Consider the following 25624-nt stretch of genomic DNA (forward strand, 5'->3'; position numbering starts at 1 on the left):
AGGATTCCAAGCTTATACCCCTATGGGAACCAATTCTTTTGGGATCAGTCATTTTATGAGTGGATGACTTAATTTCATATGGTTGCCATGGCCTTCATGTAAAGAAAAACGCCCCCATAAAATGATTTAAATGGCTACAAAAATCACATCTGAGGGCTCTCTCCCCTGATACAGAAGATAATTTCGGATGCTGACAGACAAACCCCCTTCCTGAGTTTCATCGTGTCCCTTTCCTCTCCACCCGCCATCGCCAGCCTCTCCCAGCGCGGTGTGATCACACCTACCCCCTGTCGCCCCTGCATCCCAGCTGACAATCCCCACACACACACACACACACACACACACACACACACACCAAGTGTGGTGACACATGTGCGAGAAATCCCTTCTAAAACCACAGCGCCTGGGTAATGTGTATGTGTATGAGTGTGTTTGTGAGTGTGAGAGTGTGCGTGTATGAGTGTTAATATGTGACTGCTTGAAGTAATAGAAGTCTAATCCCATGGGAGGCTCCATGTTTGTGTGATTTATGTGTGTGTGTTTGCACAAAATGGCAATGGCATGAGAGAACGGGAATGTGTGAGAATCGCAGCTTTAGGAGGAGCACTTTCTTTAAGCCGTTCACACAACCTGCAACTACAGCACGACCAATTGCCTGGGAGCAAGAAGCTTTAAGCTCAACAGAAAATACTCATGACCATCCCCTTTTAAAAATCAGTTCTATTTTCCTCACACTCCTTGAGTCCTGCGTTTTCAAAGACATGCAGGTTTGAGAAACAGGAACGAGATGTTACAGGAGATACACTAGACATTTCCTTTCCAGAATAGTCTATCGCATCATTCAGTTTTATTTTCTAATTCCCTCATAGCATCTTTTCCTCTGAGAATCCCCCCGCCCCCCCGACACACACACACACACACACACACACACACACACACACACACACACACACTCTCTGTCTAAGCTATCTGCTCCATCGCTTTCCTCTTCACCGAAAATCACTGAGAAAAAAAACATAATTCCTTTGTTTCCCTCCGTGTTTCCATGGCGACGGCACGGCTTGCAAAGCAGTGATTTCATGTTTAGGCTTGCCCTATTGACCAGCAGTGCGGGGCTTATGCTAATCAAGCCCAGCATGGTGCAGTACTGAAGAGAAGCGCTCACTGTCCACACCAGGAGGGCAGCCTGTAGAGTCACACAGCCCCGGGCTAAACAACGCAAACACACACACATACAGTATATACGTGGGCACACACACACACACACACACACACACACACACACACACACACACACACACACACACTTGTGCTCAAAGATGTTGGCTATGAGCCAGCCTTTCCCTCTCTAGTCTCTCTTCTCTGTCTGATTTCGATTTGAACTCTTAAAACCCTCCACTAGCATTTCTCTCATCCGCATCTGCCAACATCTCTACTCGTTCCACCCTCCTCTTCCTCATCCTGTCCTTGCCTCCGTTCACGTCCGTGCCCTGCGTTTTATACGTTTTCATTGTTCAGTCATTTTATCTAGTCAGATGTGAACAGTAACATCTTGAGCAGAAGGGCAGCGGAAACATTCCTCAAGACATGGACTCGTTTTCTTTTCCTCCATCACAATTTCCTCTCTTCAATTGCTTCCTTCTGTTTTCCATCTCTCTGTTTCTGCTGCCTCTTCCCATATAGTTTGCTGGGAATGATGTTTATTGCTACGGGCACTAGCATGTGCACAAAGGCATCTTATACTAATTTATTTTAATGAGTATGGAGGAATCATTGCATATACTGTAGCCACATGCACATACGTAACCAACAAAGCCTGTCTATGAGCCTCGATGGATTGAATTCAGTTCAGTCGCCTATTCTGCTGTGTTTGATACAGACAGAGTTGTATAAAGTATCCGAAACAAACTCTTGAGTAGAAGTACAGACATTTGATCAGAAAATGACTTAAGTAAAAGTAATCTATAAGCATACCATTCAAGTAAAAGTCTTAAAGTATCTATTATTTGCAGTACTTAAGTATGACAAGTAGCAAAACAAACTTAAGTACTGAAAGTACAAAGTACAAGTAAAAGCATTGCCATATTCATATTCTATGCTCATCCACTTTCATCACTGCTGGGATTATCCCCTTCTACTCCATTGTATTTCTATGTACCTTCACCTACCCCATGGGGCAACTATGTACCTCCACCTACCCCAGTGGGCAAGTCTGCTCATAACTCACCTCCACCCAGTTGCCCTCCACCTCGTGGAAGAGCACGCAGAAGGGGTCGGACTTGGAGGCCACATCCCGGTCCAGCAGGCTGGCGCCGCACACGGACAGCTCCACCTTGGTGATGCAGTGCTTGGGCACTATGGCAGGGCCGGAGTCGGACCCGGAGCCGAGCGTGTAGGCCATACAGGCTGGACTCCCACAACCTGAGGACACACACATGTATACAAACATGTGTATTACACAAACACATCACAGATGCAAACTACTCACACACAGTGCAGATGCACGTTATACACACACAGAATACACACACACACACACACACACACACACACACACACATACATTATGGCTCAGTGTGGCCATGACCAAAATAATCACATTGGATATCACTGAGTAACTTGAATCTTTGCACATAATAATGTGAAAAATAGACTAATAGCCTAAAACAAATAAAACAGCATTATAGAGCCATTACATGTGCGTCTATAGCTCTTCAGGCTGACGCTTAGTGTCTACTGACTAGTACTGCTGCCTTTATAAATCAATCCAAATTGACACACTATGGTAATGTTACATCCCTATTAAGAACAATACACAGTTCAGTGTATGACCACACATGATCAAACACATATACATACGTATAGAGGATATTTAAAAACAGACACCAAGATGGAGAGATGTTGCCAGGACAACACCACTTGCCAGGCCTGTGCACTGTACCAAAAGCAGACACAACCTCTCGTTTCCCTCACAGATTAACGAAGAACACACTCCGGGCGGTCCACTGTGGCCACGCTTCACCGAACTCACAAAAGAACACACTTCAGTGACTCTGAACCAGGGACACGCGCGCACCTTCACATACATGATTCGCACACATGACTCGGACGGTCAGCGGCTTTGTTATCATACTGAGAGCAAGAATGTTAATGACTGATCACATCACAGGGGTTAGGGAGGGAGGAAGGGAGAGAGAGAGAGAGAAAGATTAAAATCCTCAGTGACAGACTCTGATGATAAGTGAGGAGACTGTGTGAGCTCATATTATGTACACTTAATTGGTAGGAATGTTCTGCATCTCACTGGGTCTGTTAGTATCAAGGACGCATGCTGCGCAGTTGTTCAATATCTCACCTGTACCATACGATTAACACACACACACACACCACACACACACACTCACACACAGCTAGAAACTGGCATGCTAGGACAAGGAGATTCTATTGAGGTTGCTTGTTGCTAAGATACTGATGTATTAATGTACAAGTCACTCTGTCAGTACATTGCTGTGACAAAGATCATGGAATTGCCAATGACCGGTACTGTAATACAGAATATGACATTACAGATGATTCTAACCCAGTGCGAATGCAGTGTGAGAAGTCACAAGAAAGGTGTGTTTGTGGATAGAAAACACATTGCTAAATTGTTGAATATGTATGGGTTACACCACATGCATTTTCAAATAATATTGAGACCTTTTTTCTTTCAATTTCTATCAATTTCTATCAATATTCATGCCTTTGGACACTCACTGAACTATGTGACAGAGTAAGCTTTTAGCTTGGCTTCAGTTTTGAGAAAACAACAGTATAATTTGCAATACATGCTATAAACTGAAAGAATATTGTAGTGGCTTTAGTTGTTTAGCATTCAGTTCAAAATACCGCAGCAAACTGTCAGCAAGGCTTTCCTCGTCTCAACAGAAAGCTCCACTCTCATGACCCACATATGGACCCTTTCAAGAGAGTTCCATTATCAGCATCATAGTTGGCCCCACAAGACTTCCTTTTTAACATTCCATATGTTATCTTAATGCAGAGGAAGTAGATTGGGGCCCAAATAGAACGTTCAAGCATTGTTTTTGTTTTTATTGTTGAAAGGGTCTTATAGACTCTCACACTTCTAATCCCTAACCTCTCTTTCTCTCTTCAAAGTTCAGATGAGAGAGGTATCAAAGTACAAACAGAACCATCTAAATATAAGTCCACACTTCACACCATGAACAAATGCCCTATCTTGCAATGTTAAAGACAGTAAAAAACAATTCCTTGATCAGACGCTCCAAAATGCAATGGGTTTTTCCCAAGCTTCATGGAAATCGGCCCGTTTGTTTCTGCATGATCCTGCTGACAGGCAAACAGACAAACAAGCCAAAGTGAAAACCCAACCGCCTTGGCAGAGGTAATAAACTCCTATTCATACCTGATTACATTACCTTGAAATGTTGTAGAACTACAACAGCCATGGAACAGATGAGACAGCGAATGTTCAGATTCTGATAATAATTGAACTTCAAAAGAATAAACTTACTGAAAATATCCAGTGTTCTCACACACCCCATCTGCTGAGAAAATACACCTTGAATGACACTCCAAAGTGAAGTGCCCTGTCCTTATATCCCCTTATGACCATAATGACCAGGTGAAACATAATTGGTAACTGTACACATAACATCACATGTGAGAGGACTTGTGTGCTAGACAACACAACATTGCAAAACTTTACAAACACACACACACAAACAAATATGCACACACATAAATACACACACATAAACACACACACAGACAGACACAGACACAGACACACACACACACACACACACACACACACACACACACACTCACACACACACACACATACACACTAGAACCCACCCACCCAATCAGTCACAGTGGAAACTCTGGCTCAGGCTCACAGCTCTCCACACCTAGTAAACAGCACTTACAGGGTCATCATCTTTAATGTGTAATTACATGTCTGATCTGCCATTTCAGCATAGGGTGCTGCTAAGGCCTTTTCACACGCTAAGCCGCTGCTTTCAGCGTCCTAAGAGACTGTTTGCACCCAGAAAATAGGGGCGCGTTGCTTTGAGGTTATGACCAAAAGACTGAAGATTGTGTGCAATGACATTAAGTAATGGCACTCAAAAGGTCGCATTGTGTTTTGGGGAAGGACACAGTGTGATATACGCAAAAAGGAAGACTTTGCAGACAAATACACACACACACACACACACACACAACAGACACACATATTTTTCATACAATATAAACGTCCTCATAAAGCCTGCCATTGGAAATGTCATGTTGCCATGACGATACGTTCAGCACCACACCATGGACCCAAGAAAAACCTCTCCCTCGCCACAGATATGGAATTGCCCATGTCACAGTCTGCATCATAGTGACATCAACAGCTCGTTCAGAAAAAAGGAGCAGCTTGTTCAGAAAAAGGCAGAAAAAAAACTCCACACTGGCATTCACACGGATGGCTTAGCTGGTAGAGAAATGCCTGAACCACACATGTAAGAGAACATAGCACTGCAGAGGGTCAATTTTGTCTTCAGCATCTGGTCATCAATCATTCTCTGACTTCCTGTGAGAAACTTGACATAGGAAGTGTCACCGTATCACATGATGGAACGAGCCTGATCTCATCTGGGCCTGACTTATTTTATAAATATCACTCACAACGCCTGCCCAAAGCATCTGAAACCATGAAGTCACACACCAGACTTAGGCCACACCCAATACAGTAAATATGTACACAAGTATCCTCAGGCGTTCTCAAAACAAATACTAACAAAACCACTCGGAGGTCAGAGTGTGAAACGTGTCAAACAAAAACAACAGACGGTCAACTGTTACCATGACTGACGATGGGCAGCAGGGTCCACTTCTCACAAGCTGACTTTTCAGACTCTTACAGACTAAATACGATACTGCGATGACCAGTGCATCTCCAGTGTCACAAACAGTCTTTAGTTTAGGGTGTGCAGCAAGTGTTAACCACACTTAACCCAGTTGCTGTCTGACACTCACTCACTCTATCTCACACACACACACACATGTACACACACACAGTAAGAGAGAGAGAGAGATAGAGAGAGAGAGAGGAAAGAGAAAGAGAGAGATAAAGACAGAGAGATAGAGAAAGAGAAAAAAAGTACTGTGATGTGATGTGGCCTTTATCTGATCAGGTATTTGGAGGTGGAGGTGCTGGAACACATTTAATGTAAATATGTCACAGAACAGGTTCTATAAATCCAACTTCAGGTCTGCCTAAGAAGCAGCCAGCTCTTGCACGGTTCTGGCTCTGCTGTGTCAAGTTCAGATCCATCCCAGATCTGTCACAGATATCATCAGTCGTTAAAATGTACAGAAGCAACACTTCTGCTCTCATCCATCTAGCAATAACAATACTCCTGTGATAAAGATCAAGTTGTCTTTATGAGCAATATTGCTGGGCAACCAACTGGTTCCATGTGTTCTGATTGAATGATCATGATCATTTGCCTAGTGATTATTAACGTTCCCCAACATTAATGGGAATGACACCAAACAACAATATCCAGAAACACTACACAGCCACATTCCTCAAAAACTTCCCTTGTGTGTCATCATAACTACAGGCATATTCTCAGCTAGCTTATATGGTTGACCATAAAGATCTTGCTGTTAATAGGTGACAATGGTTGCAGTCACTTGTTTCCACTTAAAAAGGGGAACCTGTACAGCACCATCATGGTCAAACCTCTGTTTGGCAAACTTTATAATGGCATACACCACTGGAATAAGTCTCCAAAGGACAGACAACTAGTATACAACTTTAATGTGACGAAGGCTCTTTTGTGCAAAATATCTTTTAGAACACACTTTCAGATCCATTTCACATGCCACTTAGGCTAGAACAGCACCTATGTAGTAGCCTATTAATGGCTACTTCAGGACTAATTACCTAAGGGAATCTATAGCCTACAGGCTTACATTCTACACAATAATCACAGACCTGGTACCTGCAGCCTACACCTGCACCATGTCACTCCAGTGCATCAAGCTTTCACTTTCAGCTTACACTTACACAGTAGCTTAACTACTACAATAGTTACAGGTGTGGCACTTCACGGCCACTACATCTTATTCATTTCTGAGAAACCTAGTCTAGCCTACTACAAACAGGGAATACAGAGGAAAAATACTGACTCCGTTGTCATTTCCAACAAGTGGTGGCTTCATTTTCTACTAGGTTATATCCCCGCAGTTTTTTTTTTTTTTTTTAAATCAGAGCGTTTTAACAAATAGGTTAGCGCTTCATGAAATTAAATTGTTTGACCATATGGTCAAATGTCGGCTACCAAGGTGACGATCTGTCATCATATAGCCTAATCGCAGCGGTAACAGTCTTGTTTAGGCTAATTCTACTTTGTGCAATTGTTGCTTTTAATCACAAATAATTATCGAATTTAAAGTATGCAGTGATTAATGAATACTTACGCTAACTGAATTCGATACTTTGATAATCCCTTCGCTTTTTCGATTAACGCGAGAGCACTTCTACTGGAAATGACCATGCGTTATTTTCATCATGTCCAAAAAGAGGTAGCCTGACCTCAACAGCACGGAAAAGTTGAAGTCAGTCAAAAAAGACTCATTGTAGCGAACAATACGCCTACTGTCGACAACTCTCGCGTACAGTGTCTCTGGCCAAATGTTTCCTGCAAGTATTGGCGTCTGCTTTCCTTCGCGGTTCCTGCAAACCCCTCCTAACCAATGCGATGCAGGCAGTCGATGTAATGTAATGTAAAGTAATGTGGTCTTTTGCGTTGAAGGAAGCGCTCTTTTGACATGCAATAATATACAGTGAATTTGTAGTCGGTAACAAATAGCTACGTCAGTTGTTTCTGTATAATAGTTGCAGTAGCCTTATAGTAAGTCTTCAAGAGGCTTTCTTATAGAAGTTAAGCCATACAGCCCTGTTAGGGTCTGTTCCCTACTCAGTGACACTAGCCTAAAGTAATATGTCTTAAATATCATAAACGGATGACTTTCTCCTACAAACTGTTGTCTTCATGGTATTCTTCCCCCTCTACCCAACAAAAAGACAGCTTGCTTGACAAGGGTTTCTGAATTAAGAAGTCTTTTTTTGATTTTGTTTATTTCCAGAGTGAAGAGCTTTGCAGCCTTGGTAACATTGCATTACCAAGTAAAACAGTAAAACGCCGATGCACTTGAGAGGTATGCTTTTTGGTCAAGTCAAGACTTGATACAGCTTCCATTACATACATGTCAAGTCATAAGACAAAGCATAATGTAGGCTACATAATTCAATAGCAAACATATTTAAAATAATATAATGTAGCCTATAAGTTTCATCTTCCAACTATGGGTGTACATCGCCATCTAGGGATGAGTTAGGTTAGCACACCATAACTTATTTGAATGAAAAAAAAAAAAACACAACGAAAAAGGCAACAATATTTATACCCAAAATAATTAAATATATAATAATGAAGAGCACAAAGTGCGTGTGTTCAGGTGAACACAGGAATACCCATGTGTGTGTGTGTGTGTGTGGAGTTTATGAACACTCAAAGATGTCTGCTTGAAGCTGCTAAAACACCGTGCATGTGTAAGCAGGTATCTGCTGCAGCCAAAGGTCCAATTAACTGGACTAATTTGAATGCATCAATTTGAGTAGGAAACAAGAGTGCATCATTAGATACTATCTATCTAAATATACTAAATACTAAATAAAAAGTATTCAGAGACAGTGGAGCATCATGCTTCCTGATCTATCCATGTGATTTCTCAATAGCGTTAGCATATTTCCTTAAACTGATTTATGGTTTTGCTGTGTGACCGATTAACACCAGACACATACTTTTGACTGCAGATTTGTTTCAGAGGGACACAGAGGAGAGAAATAATGTTGTAAGGGGTCCTGATATTCCCAGGCTGATAATCCTTTCGTTTATGTGGACTGTTGATTAATTACTCTACCTCATGGAGGAATCGGACCATTGTGGGCCCAGTGGTACACACTAATCCTAACGCAGTGAGCTGCCTGCTACAACAGCAGCGCTCGGGGAGCAGTGAGGGGTTAGGTGCCTTGCCCAAGGGCACTTCAGCCGTTCCTACTGGTCGGGGTTCGAACTGGCAACCCTCCGGTTACAAGTCCGAAGCGCTAACCAGTAGGCCACGGCTGCCCTGCCCCTGTGTGTATGGGGTGGGGAATTCATATATAGATTTGTCATGTTTGTAGGCCTAATGTATGTCCTCTGTGTTTCTCCTCCAAAGCTCTATTGGAATGGTGAATCCCTCAGTTGCGGGTCGCCTCCTGCCTTCTACTCCTGAAGCACATGTTGAGGTATCGTGCTCCTCATTATCGTGTAAACGTTTTCACATTCCTCCTCGTCAGCAGTGCAAATAAAACCTCAACCTGGTGAGGATGGACCGTGCAGTGACCACTACGTCGAGGAAAAGCTTAGTCTCGGCTCAGTCTGTCTCAGTGCATATTCCTTATCTTTGCTGATGGGATTCCGCCAAAGCCTGTTGACAAGACAGGGAGATTTAACACAGCACAAGTGGATGGGAAAAGTAAAATTTGAGAGCAAAAAGCTGATAATACAGTAACAAACAACATAAATAAGTTAATGTCTGTAATAAATTAATAAAGACACTTATTTATGTATACAACTATCATGATAAAGCATCAAAAACAAATATGAATACTAATGCATTTTGGTTCATACAGTTAAAGCTGCAGTTGGCAAGTCTGACAGATTGAGGGGACTTAGCCAAAATTTTGAATGTTTACATGCCCCTCCCCCACTACCACCGAGCACCCTCTCATCGAGTTTGTGCTCGTCAGTGCACACCAGACTGTGATTGACAGTCAGATCTCACACATCCCTGCTCTGATTGGACCAGAAGAACCGGGAGCTGTGGATTTTTGCAAAACAAATAACAGCATCTAGGTGGAGGTAAAGTGCGGGTTTATTTCTAAAACCGGCTGATTTATGTTGTTCTGTCGGAGCATATTGTCGGTTTCAGTGAATATGATAAAAAAGAATATGATAAAAAAAATCTTGCCAACTGCAGCTTTAAGGCCCTAACTGTACTAAATGCAAATTAAATATGGTAGTAATATAGAAGGTCATAAGTCAGGTATATTAGTAGGGAAAATTAAAAGCAGGAAATGATAAAGAAGAGTGTACCTCACAACCTCAATGCTAAAGGAGAAGCGCAGGCTCTCTGCAAGAGCTCTGGCTCCTTCCCTGCTGATTCGGTTACACTCCAAACTGAAACACAGAAAAGATTGAAAGCGATTAACTACATTAAATAAATAAAAGAGCGCTTTGCAATGAGGTAAACCAAATTCAGAACTGTATAAGGTCACTTACTCGAGCCACCTCAACTTCACACATTTAGGTAGAACCTTAGCCAGCACCAGAGCCACCTCATCACCGCAATTATTCCAGGCCAAACTGGAGGAAGTCACAAAGCAAGGTTTCAATACATATATTAACACAACAGAAATGTTTAACATAAGCAGTCTTATTAGGTTGAATGCAACACATTCTTTTGAGAGACTACCGTAGATACAGCGACAAACATCAAAAACAGACAGTACCTGATATCTTCAATGTTGACGCAGTGTCTTAAGGAGTCAGCCACACTGGCAAGTTCAGGTGTCCCAATAGAGATTAAACTGTAATATATATTCACTGATCAGCATTCATAACTTCACAAGAATATAAAACATTCTCCAACAATGACAATCATTTCTAAATAGTAATTTATATTGCATATCATATCCACATCCAATACCATGTGCCCATTATTCTCAATATAGACTCAAATCTACCTTCCTTTTTGATCAATTAGGCATAGAAAAGAATGTGACTATTGCAATCAGAAGAACCAAAACGCCAGATAGTTACCACATAGTTATATGTGCAATTTGTGAATGGGATCCAATACACATTTAGTCAAATTCAGCTAACTGCTTCTCACTTGAGTCCTTGAGCTGGTCATTCTGGGTGTGTGCTCAAAATAACTTTAGTGTTTGGACACTCCTGACTATGTGAATTAGACACAAACAAAATGGCTCTGACTGAGAAATATACTATTCACACTGCCTCAGGAGCTGGGCTAATTTGATTGGCTGTTGAGCTCACATATAAACAATATTGAACCAGATTCATGGCATGACATACTTAGCTTTAGGTGTTAATAGACAAAGGAGAATCTTACTGTAACTTAGTCAGATGCTTAAGGTTCATCAGTCCTGCAGACACACTCATAGCACCATCAGCAGTAACCTGGTTCTCTGAGAGACTTCAAGCCCAAAATTAAACTAAAGTTAGTCATAATATCAGATAGCAAAACATGACAAAACATATTTTAAAGAACGCTAAGAGCCAGTTTAACGCAGAATAGTTCAGTCTTATAATCGTGCAATTGCATTATTAATCTAATGTTTTGTAAGACATCATTACAATAATCATATGATCATGTAAGTACCTAGTTGTAAGCTTTCTTTTGCATTTTGTGTATAAATTCATGACAGACTTACTTCAAGATCCTAAGGTGTGTGAGACCACTCAGAATTTCACCCAAGTTGGTTACAGATGCATAACCCAGCCTGTTCTTACTGAGACTAGAGCAGACAGGAAGTGCAAGGTCACCAATCAGATACTGTGTCATAACAGAATAAGCATCAAACCACACGGATTGTATTGTTTCTTATTATCTCATTATTCATAATTATTTTAAAGTTTGTTGTGGATGATGGGTGGATGTATATATAGACTAGTTAAGTATGGGGCAGCCGTGGCCCACTAGTTAGCACTCTGGACTTGTAACCGGAGGGTTGCCGGTTCGAGCTCCGACCAGTGGGCCGTGGCTGAAGTGCCCTTGAGCAAGGCACCTAACCCCTCACTGCTCCCCGAGCGCCGCCATTGTAGCAGGCAGCTCACTGCGCCGGGATTAGTGTGTGCTTCACCTCACTGTGTGTTCACTGTGTGCTGGTTGTGTTTCACTAATTCACTGATTGGGTTAAATGCAGAGACCAAATTTCCCTCACGGGATCAAAAAAGTATATATACTTATACTATACTTAAACAATGTGTGATAAATGAGTGCTTACTCAAGCTCCTCCAGTACTGTGCAGTGAGTGAGCGCCTGCACCAGTCTCTCCCCAGCACTGTCAGTCATGCTGGTGTCTGCCAGACTGCAGAGTACAAGCACATAGGACATTTACAGCAGGGGACTTCACAGTTCAAACTCACAAACACAGGCGAACGTTTGCGGCGAATATTTTCTCTGAACAGTTAAATGTGAACAATTTTGTACAAACATTCCATACATTTGGTACATTTGGTACCCCTTACATACCACTGTATGGTGGCGGAGAACTACCTCCTCAAACTGTCAGAAAGTGTTCGCAAACGAACAGAGAATGGTACTGCAGGTGGCACTACATTTTATATTGTACTTAGATGAAATAAAATGTGTAAACAAAATAATATTTAAAGTAGTTTTGGAACTATTGTTATTGTCGTGGTTGTTGAAATATCAATAACTCATCATAAGTGATTATGTGGACGTCAGTATCTGTGGTCCAATTACTTTATCCGTCTGAGCTTGGTCCATCTGGGGATGTGTTTCATCAGCTCCTGTACACCACTGTCTCCAAGCCTCATGCCTTCCAACCTGCACAGAAAAGCAAATGATCAAATGACAGTCAATAGGGTTGTTCAGGCCTTCGTCATACTGATGTGTATTATGACAGATAAAGAGATTCAAACTGAGGTAACCATCTTCTGAATAAATTTAGGGACAGACTCACAATGGTAGGAATCCTGGTTTACCGTAACCCTGATCCATTAGTCCAATGTGTGTGTGTGTGAGTTGAGTAAATGTATGTCTGTGTATTATGTGTGTGTGTGTGTGTGTGTGTGTGTGTGTGTGTGTGTGTGTGTGTGTGTGTGTGTGTGTGTGAGAGAGAGTTGAGTAAATGTATGTATGTTCTGTGTCATTAAAGTCTTCATTAAATCAGTCAGCACCTCAGCAAGGTGTGTTTACCCTTTTTTACTCATGTGTATTCTGTGTTCATTGGTGTATGTAAGACATAGTGTGCAACAGTGTAACAGGTGAGTCTCACGTGTGTGTGTGTGTGTGTGTGTGTGTGTGTGTGTGTGTGTGTGTGTGTGTGTGTGTGTGTGTGTGCACTCACTCGATCTGTTCTATCGAGGCGCAGCCTTGCAGTGATGCCATTAGAGACAGAACAGTGTTGCTCAACTCCTCAGGGTCTCCTGTCCCCATGGAGATCCTATTCAGTCTAAACAACAACACAAATAAACATTAGCCATACATAAAACAGCACTGCAGCTGCCACACTTACATGAACTATAAAAGCAAGTGAACATCTAATATATAAAACGGCTGTATAGCAATCTAATAAGGCTGACTAAGGCTAACTGAACGGCAGAGAGGGCACATAGTGTGTGGTTCCTGTGAATACATCGACTCTGACACACCAGCTTAATTTCCTGTCATTCTAAATCTGTCCACTCGGTTTCTCTCCACTGTGGCCTACTGCAGTTCAACGAGTAGTGTTCACACACCACACATCTCATCTCTCGCGGGTCATGGCTATATACAGCAAGGTCATCTCACCTCAGAGACTTCAAAAAGGTCATCTGCTGAAGCCATTGGGCCAGACAGATCACCGCATTTGGAAATAGCACAATATGGTCCAGCCTTGACAGAGGACAGACAGACGAAGAAGAGAATAGATGCAATATTTCAACATTTATACATGTTCTACAAGGCATAAAAGGCCCCATCTCCCACTTCTGCGTGTCTGCATTCTCACCTGATGCTCTCTAGTGGTGAACACTGAACAACTCCCATGATCAGCGCCAAAGCTCCTTGTGGTGACCAGCCAGAACCCTGAGACAACCTGCAATTATGAGGACAACAAGGGATGCCATCAGCAATAGCTCACACATTCCATGCTTCTGCAACTCTAAACTCTTTGCGTTGTGTCAAGAATAAATACATAACATGATATTGCATTGGGGTTGAGGTGACTTTCTCTTTATTGTTAACTTCTCTCTTATTTGATAGTGCACTCATGAGCAACTGGGAAGTGGGAAAAGATGTAACTTTAAAGTGGGAGCTCTCTAAAAGCTCCCAGGAGAAAGTTTTTATGTCACTCAACATAGTGAAAGAAAAAAATGTACTTGTACCATGCACAAATACTAGCCTGGCTAGCGCCACCACTTCTCAATGAGACGTGGTCTGGGAACCAAACGTTAATTTTCTCGTATTTAAAAAAAATGCCCAGATCCGTTTATTGGGTGCCACGGATGTCTATCAAATGCATCTGTGCATAGCTCATCATCGTCTTGCTTTCCCCCTTGTTCTGTGATTGGTCCCCTATCTCAGGCGAAAATTTGCTCCATGGTCTCCAGGCTGCCTTAGCAGCGTGAATCAAATCGCGCGCAAGGCAGCATGGGAACACCCAGGCTACACAAATACTGTATTTTCCAGACTATGAGTCGCATTTTTTTCATAGTTTGGCTGGTCTTATAGTCAGGTGCGACTTACATATCAAAATATATATGATTTAACATGTTTTTAAATGTTAGTCAGTATGAATTGACATGAACCCGACATGAAACATTACTGTCTACAGCCGCAAGAGGGCACTCTAGGCTTGTGGAATGAAATCGGGAGCTTAGTGAACTTGCGACAGGTCAGACATTTTTTCGTAGGCTACTTAAGCTCAAAAGTTAGAGGGGGTTCGGGGGTGTCACCACCGGGAAAATGTATTAAATATTGTTATGTAAATGCACAAGTTCAGAGATTAGGGCTTGCACTATGCCTAAAACACACGTGCACACCGTAAATCCTCTAATTAAGGCCATGATTCTATTTATAGCTGACCCTCTGATGAAAAGTTGTTGTCCTACACTGGGTCTCCAACACGTTGCTCTCAAGCTAGTCACTTGCCGCCCCCTTCTGAGCTTGCCAGAGTCTGAAGCAGTAGCCTACTAGCCTACATTTAAACATAATTGTTCAATTGTTGCCGCGAGGCATTCCAGCCTACGAATTTAATAAAAAAGTAAATCATGCATAATTAAAAAAACAACTCAATTTAGGCTACCTTAGGCCTACGCAATAAAGTTTCCATTACAGCACAGCGCACGTTCAATGAATGAATGAAAGCGGATGCCTTGTCTCGCAATAAACAGCGGGTGGAAATCATGTCAACACGGGGAATGAAATATATTATGTCTTAGTGACCTTGTTGTTTCTATGAACATGAATTGTTGTTTATAGGCAACATCAACTTAGTCGAGGCATAAAGACCCCTGGATATCTTCATTAAGTACTTAAACTTTTGAACTAGCTGATTAGCCTAATTAGCTCGCTTGCCACCACTGGCTAGACACTGCAGTCAAGCAGTTAGGGGTTTGGCCGTCATGACCCCGAGCTACAGTGTATAGCTCGAGTAATCCTGCTAGTGACTAGCGCAACCAGGCAGCTACAAAGCTACGTATGTTATAGAGGCAGATTTTAGACTGTGTTTGTGCCTCTAACAGACTTATTACAAATGTAACAGACTCATTACAAATGTCAATGCTGTGCAACACACCTGTGAACAGGATCCTTACGAGGCACTACTATGCATGTTTAACTCAGTAATTGGGAGGAAACTGTATAAATCCAGTGGGGTTTTTTCCTTTCTTTTTTTCCAACCGACAGTACTCGGTGACCTCGAACAAAGGGGCTCAACGGAGTTCCCCTTTAAGGACGAGAGGAACATTTTAATACAGTTGTTGGAAATGTTGGGACAGGTCTTACCCAATGGACTTGATATGAGGCAGACTGGGTAACACTCTTCTGAGTGCCATTGCTCCCTCATCACTGATTATATAGCCACTCAAGCTGCAACACACAAAGACTAGTAAAACCATAGGGATTATGCTTTTAAAAGAACAGTAAATGTGCGTCATGAAAAGAATTCTAACTTACGAAATACTCTCAAGGTTTGGACATCCCTGCAATGCAGCAATAATACTCAACACCTCATCCTCAGAAGACTGCTCAGTATAAAGGCTGATACATAAAGAAATATGGAAAGATATAAAAAATAAAGAAAGAAAGAAAAAGAAAATTGTTATTTGACATCTATATATCTAACGGGTGGGTATATCAAACAGCTGACTGAATGAAGTTCAGCCGGCTTAACCTCATTTTATTAACAATCAGAGATACTGAAAACTTTGGATAAAGACCACTGCATCCCATGGGCTTACCTGAGCTTTCTCAGGTTCCTCAGGTTTTGCATTGTAGAAGTGAGAAACTCAGTTCCATCTATGCCAATGTTTTTCAGAGACAGACTAAAGAGAAAGAAGAAGGTTTCTCTTAGTATGACCAATCAAACCTGATTTTGGGCACTGAACAGGACAAAATGCTGGAAACAGTTAAAAGTTGAGCATATTTATGTTCAACTGTTGTTTGTTTTGGTTAATTGTGTAAGCAACCCTCCTAAAATGAAAGAATAAAAAATACTATCACTTTCTCTTTGGTTTCTGCTGCTCAATCAACCATTGTTTTTGTTCCTGTCTGTCCTCAAATCACCCTAGTCTCCTGATCCTATCGCGAGTGTCTACAGATCACCAGTTTAAAGTACTATCCACATTTAAACAATCTGAAACTGGATGTACTACATCTACAGTATGACATTTTCATTGGCCTTGTTCAAGTCAAAGGCTTAGTACTTGTGAATAACAGTACTAACATACAGACTTCACGGTGTTCAAAACAAGAGTGCTAGATAGACAGTTTTAGTCTTTTTTTAGTCTTTGCAGAAAGAACATCGTAGCACAATGGTAAGGGGAAAGGTCTAGACAAGAGTTAGGGAGGGTGGCATCCAGAATGTTCTCAACACTAGAGGGCGCTCTAACACATGGTTCACACAAACACAGGCGCAACTGAACAGTCTGGTATCTTCTACTTGTCAGAGGTCTGTCCATCACTTACTCTATCTCCTGTAGCAGAGAAGAGGCTGAGAGCACAGGCTTGAGGAGGACAAGGTGATGGCCCATTATTTCACTGTTGGCAAACCTGAGGGATATACCATGCAATTAATTACCATGCCATTTAAATGACCATTACTGAAACCAGATAGTTAAGGGTACTACAAGATGGTTATGCCATTGCTAATACCAATAACATATCGTTCATAACTTTGCTGACTGTGAAACCAGACACACATTACTCAGTTATGGGTGAGAAGGGACTTCACCTAATAGATGTCAATGAGGAGGGTGTGTCCACAGAGTGAGCACTGAAATGGAGGAGAAAGTAAAATTATAATAAATGTTAATACACACAGAATGCTATGATTTGCAAATCATGTAAAATCCATATTTATTGTTACCAATTATTACCATACTAATTGTTTTTTGGAAAATATACAGCATGTTCATTTTGAATTTGATGCCATCAACACTTCTCAAAAAAGCTGAGACCACTGTGTTGCTTTAACTCTTCTATTGACAACAGTCTGTAGAGGTTTGGGAACTGAGGAGACTGGTTGCTGGAGTTTTGAGAAAGGAATGTTGTCCCATTTTTGCCCGATATAGGATTTCAGCTGCTCAACAATATGGGGTCTTCATAATTGTGTTTCTTGATGCACCCAATGTTACAGGTCTAAACTGCAATGCAGTTTGGCATTATTTTGAAATAGTCAAATACTTTGTCTGGATGATGATAAAAATAATACATTTATTTTTATAGCAGGTCTAACCACAGGATGGCTTTCCACTTTGTCTGATTCCATCTTAGATGAGCTCAGACCCAGATAAGACAGCAGCATTTCTGGATCATTTCTAAATATGGTTTCTTCTTTGCATGGTAGGATCTTTCTTTTGAATAGAATATCAAATTGTGTTCATAGGGAATGGCTATCAGATTTTTTCCTGAGCCCATACAATGGTTTTCTTTAAAGAAACCTGTCTGTTTGTAACACAGTATCATCTGAGGTATGATCACGGAGATCCAATACTATATTTAAGATTTCTGATTTCTAAAATGATATGTACTATAGATGATAAAAATGTTAAACATTTTGGCAATTTCATTACATTATTTTTACATTGTTGCATTATTTGCCCACAAAGGTTTCACAGAATGATGAATACCTCTGCCTCTCTGGGATGCTCCATTTTTCACCATGGTGCCAATTAATCTAAATAGTTACTGAAATGTTTTGTTTAGACTAGACTCTGGCGAAGACGTAGCAGAACATCGAAACATTAGTCCCTTATGTTGGCACTTTAAAATAAAATCTGAAGTTTGTACATCTGTGCTGCTCCGGAAAAACTCCTCTCTCTCACTACAATTAGTCCTCTCCCGTTGACGCACCAGTTAGTTAATTACAGAAGCGTGGAGGAACAACTGTTTTTCGACGGAAAACTTTTCCAGCCTTTTGCTGCCCCTTTTGAGACATGCTGCTGGAATCAGATAAAAAATTAGTCTATAATTTTCCTGAAATAGTCAAATTTGTCATAGTTTAAAATTTTCATATGTTGTCTATGTCCTTTCTGCAGCTAAACATGGGTTTACAAGATTTGAAGTTGTCCCAACTTTTTTGGAAACAGTGTTGTACTTGGGGGCAGCCGTGGCCTACTAGTTAGCGCTTCGGACTTGTACTTCGAACCCCGACCAGTAGCTGCTGAAGTGCTGAAGTGCCCTTGAGCAAGGCACCTAACCCCTCACTGCTCCCCGAGCGCCGCTGTTGTTGCAGGCAGCTCACTGCGCCGGGATTAGTGTGTGTTTCACTAGTTCGCGGATTGGGATAAATGCAGAGACCAAATTTCCCTCACGGGATCAAAAGAGTATATATACTTATACTTACTCTCTACTGAACAGAGAGGCTCCACTTTAAGTGCTCTGATTGACCAGACTTTATAAAGGAGTTTGTTTTAACTGTAATTGTAGCTGTAACTGCAACTGTAGTGTCATCCGCTATTTCAGTGCTATTAGGAGAAAAAGTAATGAGACTGGACGAAGCCTCTGAGGACTGAGGAAACCCAAGCAGGGCAATGGCCAAGGACTCATTTGCCTGTAAATAATAATAATTAATGATATGGTTGCTAATATGGGCACTGGTAAAATACATACAGCATACCTGTGATTTGCCAGATTGGCATTTCCTGACAAAGAAACAGTCAATAGAGTGTTGGTAACCCTGCAAAGAAAGAGACGGTGATTTACATCAGTCATTAAATTCATATAACTCTTCTTTGACATATAAAGTACCTTACGGACCACACTAAATGCAGCAGAATAAGCACAGTTTACATAAGGACAGGGTACAAAGGGGGCTGACAAAACCATACGTCTCTATGGCAACCACTTAAGATGTGGGTTTTGACAGTTGCACTTCAGTTAACCACTCAGCCACAACTGGCATTTGCGGAATATGTATATTGTGTTCATACACCTATACTTTCACATGACTGCTGGGAATATTAGATATAAACATGTATTTTCATGTGCCAATTTTTATAGGTCATCAAGGATGATAGTTTCATTCATTCAAATGATGCTATAGATTTTGGTGAGATAAATAACCCTGTGGTTCTTTTGTTTGAGAGGCGTGGTCTTACCCTATCTCCTTTATGTTGGCATTCACTTTCAGGCAGTCCGCCACAAGGACAACCATAGCCTCCTTGCTCATCCACTCCTCCTCAATCCTGCCAGAAAGGAACAGAGGCCAAAATCACAACAATCCTACCTCCAGAATAATCTGTACAGTATGGATTATGTAAGGGATAATGTATTGTCCGCCGGTAATTATCGGAACATAAGTCCCGACAGGGCGAACAGGACCCCGACGCGCAGTGGAGGGGTCTTGTTTCGTCCTGAAGGGACTTATTTTCCGATAATTACCGGCGGACAATACATTATCCCGCTTATTATACGGCTACTTGCCAAAACGAGTGAAGAAACTTAACACAGCATTTAATTAAAATCATTTTATTGGAATTTTGTGGCAATTATTGGCCGGTGAGAAAAATAGTTCCCCAGGCAAAATAGAACTCTGTAAAGTTTGAATTGTTGCTTAGCAACTCATTAGGAGTGTTGCGTAGATCGGAAACTATCGGAACCTAGGCTGTTTACAGTATTTTAGACTGATGGGCCTAGCTTTTGCCCATATTTATTTGCACATTCCCATTTATCGTGCAGTTCGAGAGGATGAATGGCACGTCTCTGGGGAAATGTAGGTTGACATCCTCATCCATTTCTGGTCTTGCCATAGGGGCTTTGTCGGACACACCTGAAACAACATAATTCGCAATGTTAGCCTATGCAAAAGGCCATAAAATGTTAGGCAAATGTTACAACTTATGTTTGTTTGGACTTTATTGGGCAGCTCACCTGACAGGATATTGCTCCATTTCTCCCTGTCTGTGGTGGTTGGAGCCCAGTAGCTTTTCAGGCTACTCTCGCACCTATGCCCGGTGACGGTCATAATCTCTCTGGTTTCTAGTCCAGCTGTTGACAGCAGCTGCACTGCGGTGCTCCTCAGGCTGTGGTTGGTGTAGCGCCGTGAAAGTCCAGCTGCATGGCTGATGTTGGCCATCATAAGCCCCAGGGCATTGTGACCCATTGCCTCTCTGGAATACCAGATGTCTTGCTGGTTCAAGATCGCCTGATCTTTTCTTAGGGGATGCAAATAAAATGATTTTGCATCGGGTGGACAACGGGAAATATATGCTTTAAAACTGGCCACTGGGCAGTTGGGGTTGCCCGGCTCAGAAAATATACACCCACGGCAGTTTTGCTTTTGCGGGTCTCTTGTCTTTATGATTTTTTGTTTCCGCGTTGTGGGACAGTGTGATGTACTCCTTCCCATTCTCATCCTTTTTAAGTTCAAAAGATTGCATGGCCAGGTATCTATTACCTTCCCTGCCTCGCCGTGCAAGATGTAACTGGACATCAAACCAAACCTTCCGGACCAATCCTAAGGCTGTATTTGTAGAGAGGGCCGCCGATTCTTTAAGCCGCTTCATGTTGCTGGAGTTAAATGCCGGATTGTTCAGGACGTTAAATTTGCCATAGTAACGGCTTATTCCGCAACAGAGGGCAACATAACTCGCAACGGAATATGGCTGACCCGTGGAGTTCTGAACAGATGGATAAAATTATCTTAAAACGTTATTTACATTTTCTGCTTCATATTCTTCTATATTTTCAGACATCTCCTTCTCCACTAACCAGTCCTTGAGCACTTTAATCGCCCATGCTGTGCTCCTCTTGGTTTGCAGTTCGTCTGTCCTCCTCTATTTTGTTGACCTCTTCGTCCTTCAAAACTTTATGCCTCTTTGTCTTTTCTTCAGCAGATGTTTCCCTTTTTCTTTTTTCTGTTTTCTCATTCAAAAACTGGGCTGGCCACTAGCGCTCAAAAGTTTCGTACTCGCCGTAAATGTTAAAATTAATGGGAAAGTCGTCCATTTTTCCACCAGGTGTCGCTACGTTACGGCTCTGAATTTCCGATAAGCGATCAACGGACTTATTGCGGAGTGATATGAAAGACATTAATCAGAAGTTAATGAAAGACATTAATCAGAAGTTTGGCCCGTGGCCAAAATCACAACAATCCTACCTCCAGAATAATCTGTACAGTATGGATTATGTAAGGGATAATGGACGACACGGTAGTCTGTTCACATAAATTATTACACGGCTCTTCAGAGTGCTGCAGAAAGTTCCATTCACATGAATGGGCCTTCCCAATGTTCGGGCCTATGCTAATTCTATATAAATCACCGGCAAAGTATATAATCACCGCTGTCAATGGCAACGGGTTGATTAACGTCTTTCATATCCCTCCGCAAGAATTCCGTTCGCTTATTGCAATGGAATTTCATTGAAAGGGAAAGTAAGCTAGTAAGACGTTGCCACGCAACACCTGAAACTGTCAAGTTCTATCTGTGTGGCGAACTATTTATTTTGTCAGCGGAAGACACGAAACGGTAGCAAAATCATTTTTAAAGATTCATTGTGTTAGGTTTCTTTTCTCGTTTTGGCAAGTAGCCGTGTAATAAGCGGGATAATGTATTGTCCGCCGGTAATTATCAGAAAATATGTCCCTTCAGGTCGAAGCAAAACCCCTCCGCTGCGCGTCGGGGTTCTGTTCTCCCTGTCGGGACTTATTTTCTGATAATTACCGGCGGACAATACATTATCCCTTACTTAATGCACGGTCGAGGTTGTAAAACGGCCCCGACGCAAAGCGGAGGACCACCGTGTCGTCCATTATCCCGCTTATTCCACTGTTGCCACTTGCGTTGTGTTCATTTCCTGTTACAATTTAAACGTTTTAATCGCTAAAACTGTCTATTTTGCAGAACTACTAGCTTTCTTCCGACACATATCAACTCATTTCTCAACTTGCAGGACAAACTGCCGCTACAATCAGAGAGCCATTGTACTTTTCTGATGTCCATATGCAAACAATCCCTTTTAACATTTTTGCATTTAACACATTACTTTTGACAATCTCTCTCTGACCTGATGGTCCACTGGGGATGATAGTGGCTTATGTTTTGGAAGAGCTCCTCTATCACCTCCGGACACAATCCATTTTTCCTCATTCTGAAAAACCATCAAACATTAATCTGGTCAGTGCAAAGTTAACATATGTGCAATGGCAAATACTGTCAGAATATTGTGATACACTGTAATTGTGCAGGACTACATCAGACACATAACTGAAGTAGAAGGAATGGTTCATTATGACCTGAGTGAAGTGATTAGTACTGTAGATGCAATAGTCTGGAAACACAAATATTTCTCAATACCCTTGTTTATTTTTTCCATACTTATCCAGACCTGGAAATGACTAAAATCAAATTCCATACTTCTCCAGGTTTTCCATACTGTGTAGGAACCCTGTGTAACTGAGTAGATATGCTTGTGTGGTAATTTCAGTTGCATACAGTATGTGTGTGTGTGTGTGTGTGTGTGTGTGTGTGTGTGTGTCTGTTTGTGTGTCTGATGTCAGACTATAATTCTGTATATGTGGTTAAATGTGCTTGAAGAAACAAAGTTTTGCTTGTGTGGTTAAAATTGTGTGCGTGCATGTGTGTGTCTGTGTGTGTGTATGTTTGTGTCACACTTACTCAAGATTCTGCAGTGCGCACAGTTGGGCCAGCCTCTTCAGTATGCTCAGGCTTTCATTGTGTAGGGTATTGTACGACAGCCTACAGACCAGAGATAAAACACTTATTTAAACACAACCCTCTTACCACAGTAGCCTGGGTGTTCCCATGCTGCCTTGCGCGCGATTTGATTCACGCTGCTAAGGCAGCCTGGAGACCATGGAGCAAATTTTCGCCTGAGATAGGGAACCAATCACAGAACAGGGGGGAAAGCAAGACGATGATGAGCTATGCACAGACGCATTTGATAGACATCCGTGGCACCCAATAAACGGATCTGGGCATTTTTTTCTAATACGAGAAAATGAACGTTTGGTTCCCAGACCACGTCTCATTGAGAAGTGGTGGCGCTAGCCAGGCTATTACCACAGTACAGTGACAGGGCATTTACAATACTGCTATTTAGTATTACTAATACATGTGACTGAGAGTTTGATGTTGGGATTTTGGAGGGGTCTTTATTTTGTTTTAATTGAGTGAAGCCATTGATCATTGTTAAAAATGTCACCAAAATAAGTAAATCTGAACTGAATTATTTGATTACGACTTTCACAATTGTACAGAGTAAAAAAAAAAATACAGGATAATACCGTAAAACTAATCGCCGAGTCCCAAAGAGACGCCTGTCTCTTTTAAACGCCTGGCATGGCTACAGGTTTGGGTTAAAGGCCGGTCTCCAGTAGAGGCCTGGTCTGTTTTTTAGTTTCGGGTTGTATTTCATCTTCTAAAACCCGTCAGATCGTCTGTTTAAAGCCTAATTTACACCTAAGATTCGCAATGACACGAAACCGTAACAGAAAGGAGGTTACAGCAGTGTGAATTAGATGTTGCACGTCGTTTCAAGCCGTCGCAAAGCATTCAGCATGTCTGGTCACAGTTGCAAGGTTTTAGAATAAAACCTTGCATCAAGTTGCTGCTCATCTCGTCGCAAATCTTGGGTGTGATTTGGGCTTAAGTATGGCGCAGACTGCGCACATTATGATTAGATGGCATTGAAAGACTGCGGTGGGGAAAAGCTAGAGTTCCAAATTGTATAACTTTTTTTTTCAATATGAACTATGCCTATATGTCCGACTTCGTCATCGTTCAATTCATCCCTTGTGTTTAAAATTTCCGGATAGGCCGATGGTAAGCTTGTTTTTATGCTGGCAACAAAACCAGAATGGTTCGCAAACGTTATTCTTTATTCTAAATGCCATGGCGATAAAGAGAAAGAAGTCAGAAAAGGAATTTACCTTAGACTAGGCTATATCAGAGCCCGTCTACGGACATTCTCTGGCTACACAGGTATACTGAAATAGGTTAATGATGTAAAGTCAAGTGCGCTTCTATGGGACTGGTGTGTGCGCGCACAGTTTTTATTGATGAGTCGGAGTGGCAAGTGATGCGCATAGTTGCAGTGGAATGTGGCTGCCCAGGGCATTATAAAACTTCTCACTCTTAGACCTACTCATACACGGCGCTGAAATGCCGTATTTAGCTGTCTAAATTCGAATCATATGCTGGGGGAGAAATCGTCGGCTATGATTATTTTATTATTCAGCACCCCATGGTCAAAAATATGTTCCCATGCGCCTGGAAGTAGGCTATGATTTGAATGTAGACAAATTTGGCAAATATAAAACGGGAGAAACAATATGGTTCATGCTCTCTCATGCTGCTTCATTCGTGCCGAAAAGGAGGGAGAATGAAACATTAAGCACGTTCCACTTTTGCATAAATAATTCCTGGTTTTGGTCAGGGCTGATAATGCAACTGTATTTGACAAAGGACCGATATAGGCTATTTGCTAGTGACAAAATATGAGCTTTCAGTGTGATACAATCTCTTTGTAAATTACGTTTAATTAAAACGTGTTTCATCTGTTCTGGCTATCCTATTTGGATCTTACTGTATCTCACTCAATGAACAACATCTCAACACTAAATGAATGATGATCCGTAATTGTCATCAGATAACCTAGTCATATAGGTAGACATTCAGTGTGTTTAAAATAATTAATTCTATAATATTTTCCATCTTTGCAGAGGAAAAGTTTTGTGTAAAGGGAATTAAAGGCCTGTCTCATATAGACGCCTGTCTCTAATACTAGCCGGTGCAGTTTGGCGATTTGGGAAAATAAAAGCCCGGGCTATTATTTGGAGTTTTACGGTACTAGTCATGGTCATTAGTCTCATAGTGTTTGTAAATTAATTGTTTTCAATGTAGATGTAATGAAACTCACTGTAGGTTGACCAGTTTGGGGCATCTGCAAAGGATCTCCACAAGCTTCTGCAAATCCTCAGGTCTGAAGTGGCATTCTCTCAAACTACAGGAAGTAAGCAAAGAGTGGAACAGGAAGTGGCTTGAGGAGTGGCAGAAAGGAG

General features: G+C 41.6%; 2 protein-coding genes and 1 long non-coding RNA gene across 6 annotated transcripts in view; 1 reads left to right on the forward strand and 2 right to left on the reverse strand.

Moving 5' to 3' along the window:
- The window catches only part of cpne2 (copine II), a 40281-nt gene extending 32386 nt beyond the window's left edge, over positions 1–7895 (reverse strand). Inside the window, exons 1-2 of one of the 2 annotated variants that reach the window (XM_042109925.1) lie at positions 7501–7877; positions 2228–2421 (exon numbers count right to left, since the gene is read on the reverse strand). In XM_042109925.1, coding sequence (XP_041965859.1) covers positions 2228–2401 — 174 coding nt within the window. In that variant the 5' untranslated portion in view covers positions 2402–2421; positions 7501–7877. Of the gene's footprint in view, positions 1–2227; positions 2422–7500 lie in introns of both variants that reach the window. The other variant, XM_042109926.1, reaches the window with a different exon arrangement.
- A 231-nt stretch (positions 7896–8126) lies between these two features.
- The window catches only part of nlrc5 (NLR family, CARD domain containing 5), a 32785-nt gene continuing 15287 nt past the window's right edge, over positions 8127–25624 (reverse strand). For all 3 annotated transcript variants that reach the window (XM_042109917.1, XM_042109918.1, XM_042109919.1), the window contains exons 24-44: positions 25483–25566; positions 23220–23300; positions 22609–22692; positions 19701–19787; positions 19220–19279; positions 17333–17374; positions 17068–17151; positions 16341–16424; positions 16057–16140; positions 15886–15969; positions 13889–13975; positions 13690–13773; positions 13247–13351; positions 12640–12723; positions 12158–12241; positions 11585–11668; positions 11263–11346; positions 10640–10717; positions 10410–10493; positions 10224–10307; positions 8127–9555 (exon numbers count right to left, since the gene is read on the reverse strand). In XM_042109917.1, coding sequence (XP_041965851.1) covers positions 9474–9555; positions 10224–10307; positions 10410–10493; positions 10640–10717; positions 11263–11346; positions 11585–11668; positions 12158–12241; positions 12640–12723; positions 13247–13351; positions 13690–13773; positions 13889–13975; positions 15886–15969; positions 16057–16140; positions 16341–16424; positions 17068–17151; positions 17333–17374; positions 19220–19279; positions 19701–19787; positions 22609–22692; positions 23220–23300; positions 25483–25566 — 1714 coding nt within the window. In that variant the 3' untranslated portion in view covers positions 8127–9473. The remainder of the gene's footprint in view (positions 9556–10223; positions 10308–10409; positions 10494–10639; positions 10718–11262; positions 11347–11584; positions 11669–12157; positions 12242–12639; positions 12724–13246; positions 13352–13689; positions 13774–13888; positions 13976–15885; positions 15970–16056; positions 16141–16340; positions 16425–17067; positions 17152–17332; positions 17375–19219; positions 19280–19700; positions 19788–22608; positions 22693–23219; positions 23301–25482; positions 25567–25624) is intronic.
- Positions 12434–23640, forward strand: LOC121723819. The gene is made up of 3 exons (XR_006035053.1): positions 12434–12521; positions 13429–13431; positions 23630–23640. It is a non-coding gene; the product is annotated as an uncharacterized LOC121723819 (long non-coding RNA).

Source organism: Alosa sapidissima, chromosome 11 (assembly GCF_018492685.1).
Source record: "Alosa sapidissima isolate fAloSap1 chromosome 11, fAloSap1.pri, whole genome shotgun sequence".
NCBI lineage: Eukaryota > Metazoa > Chordata > Actinopteri > Clupeiformes > Clupeidae > Alosa > Alosa sapidissima.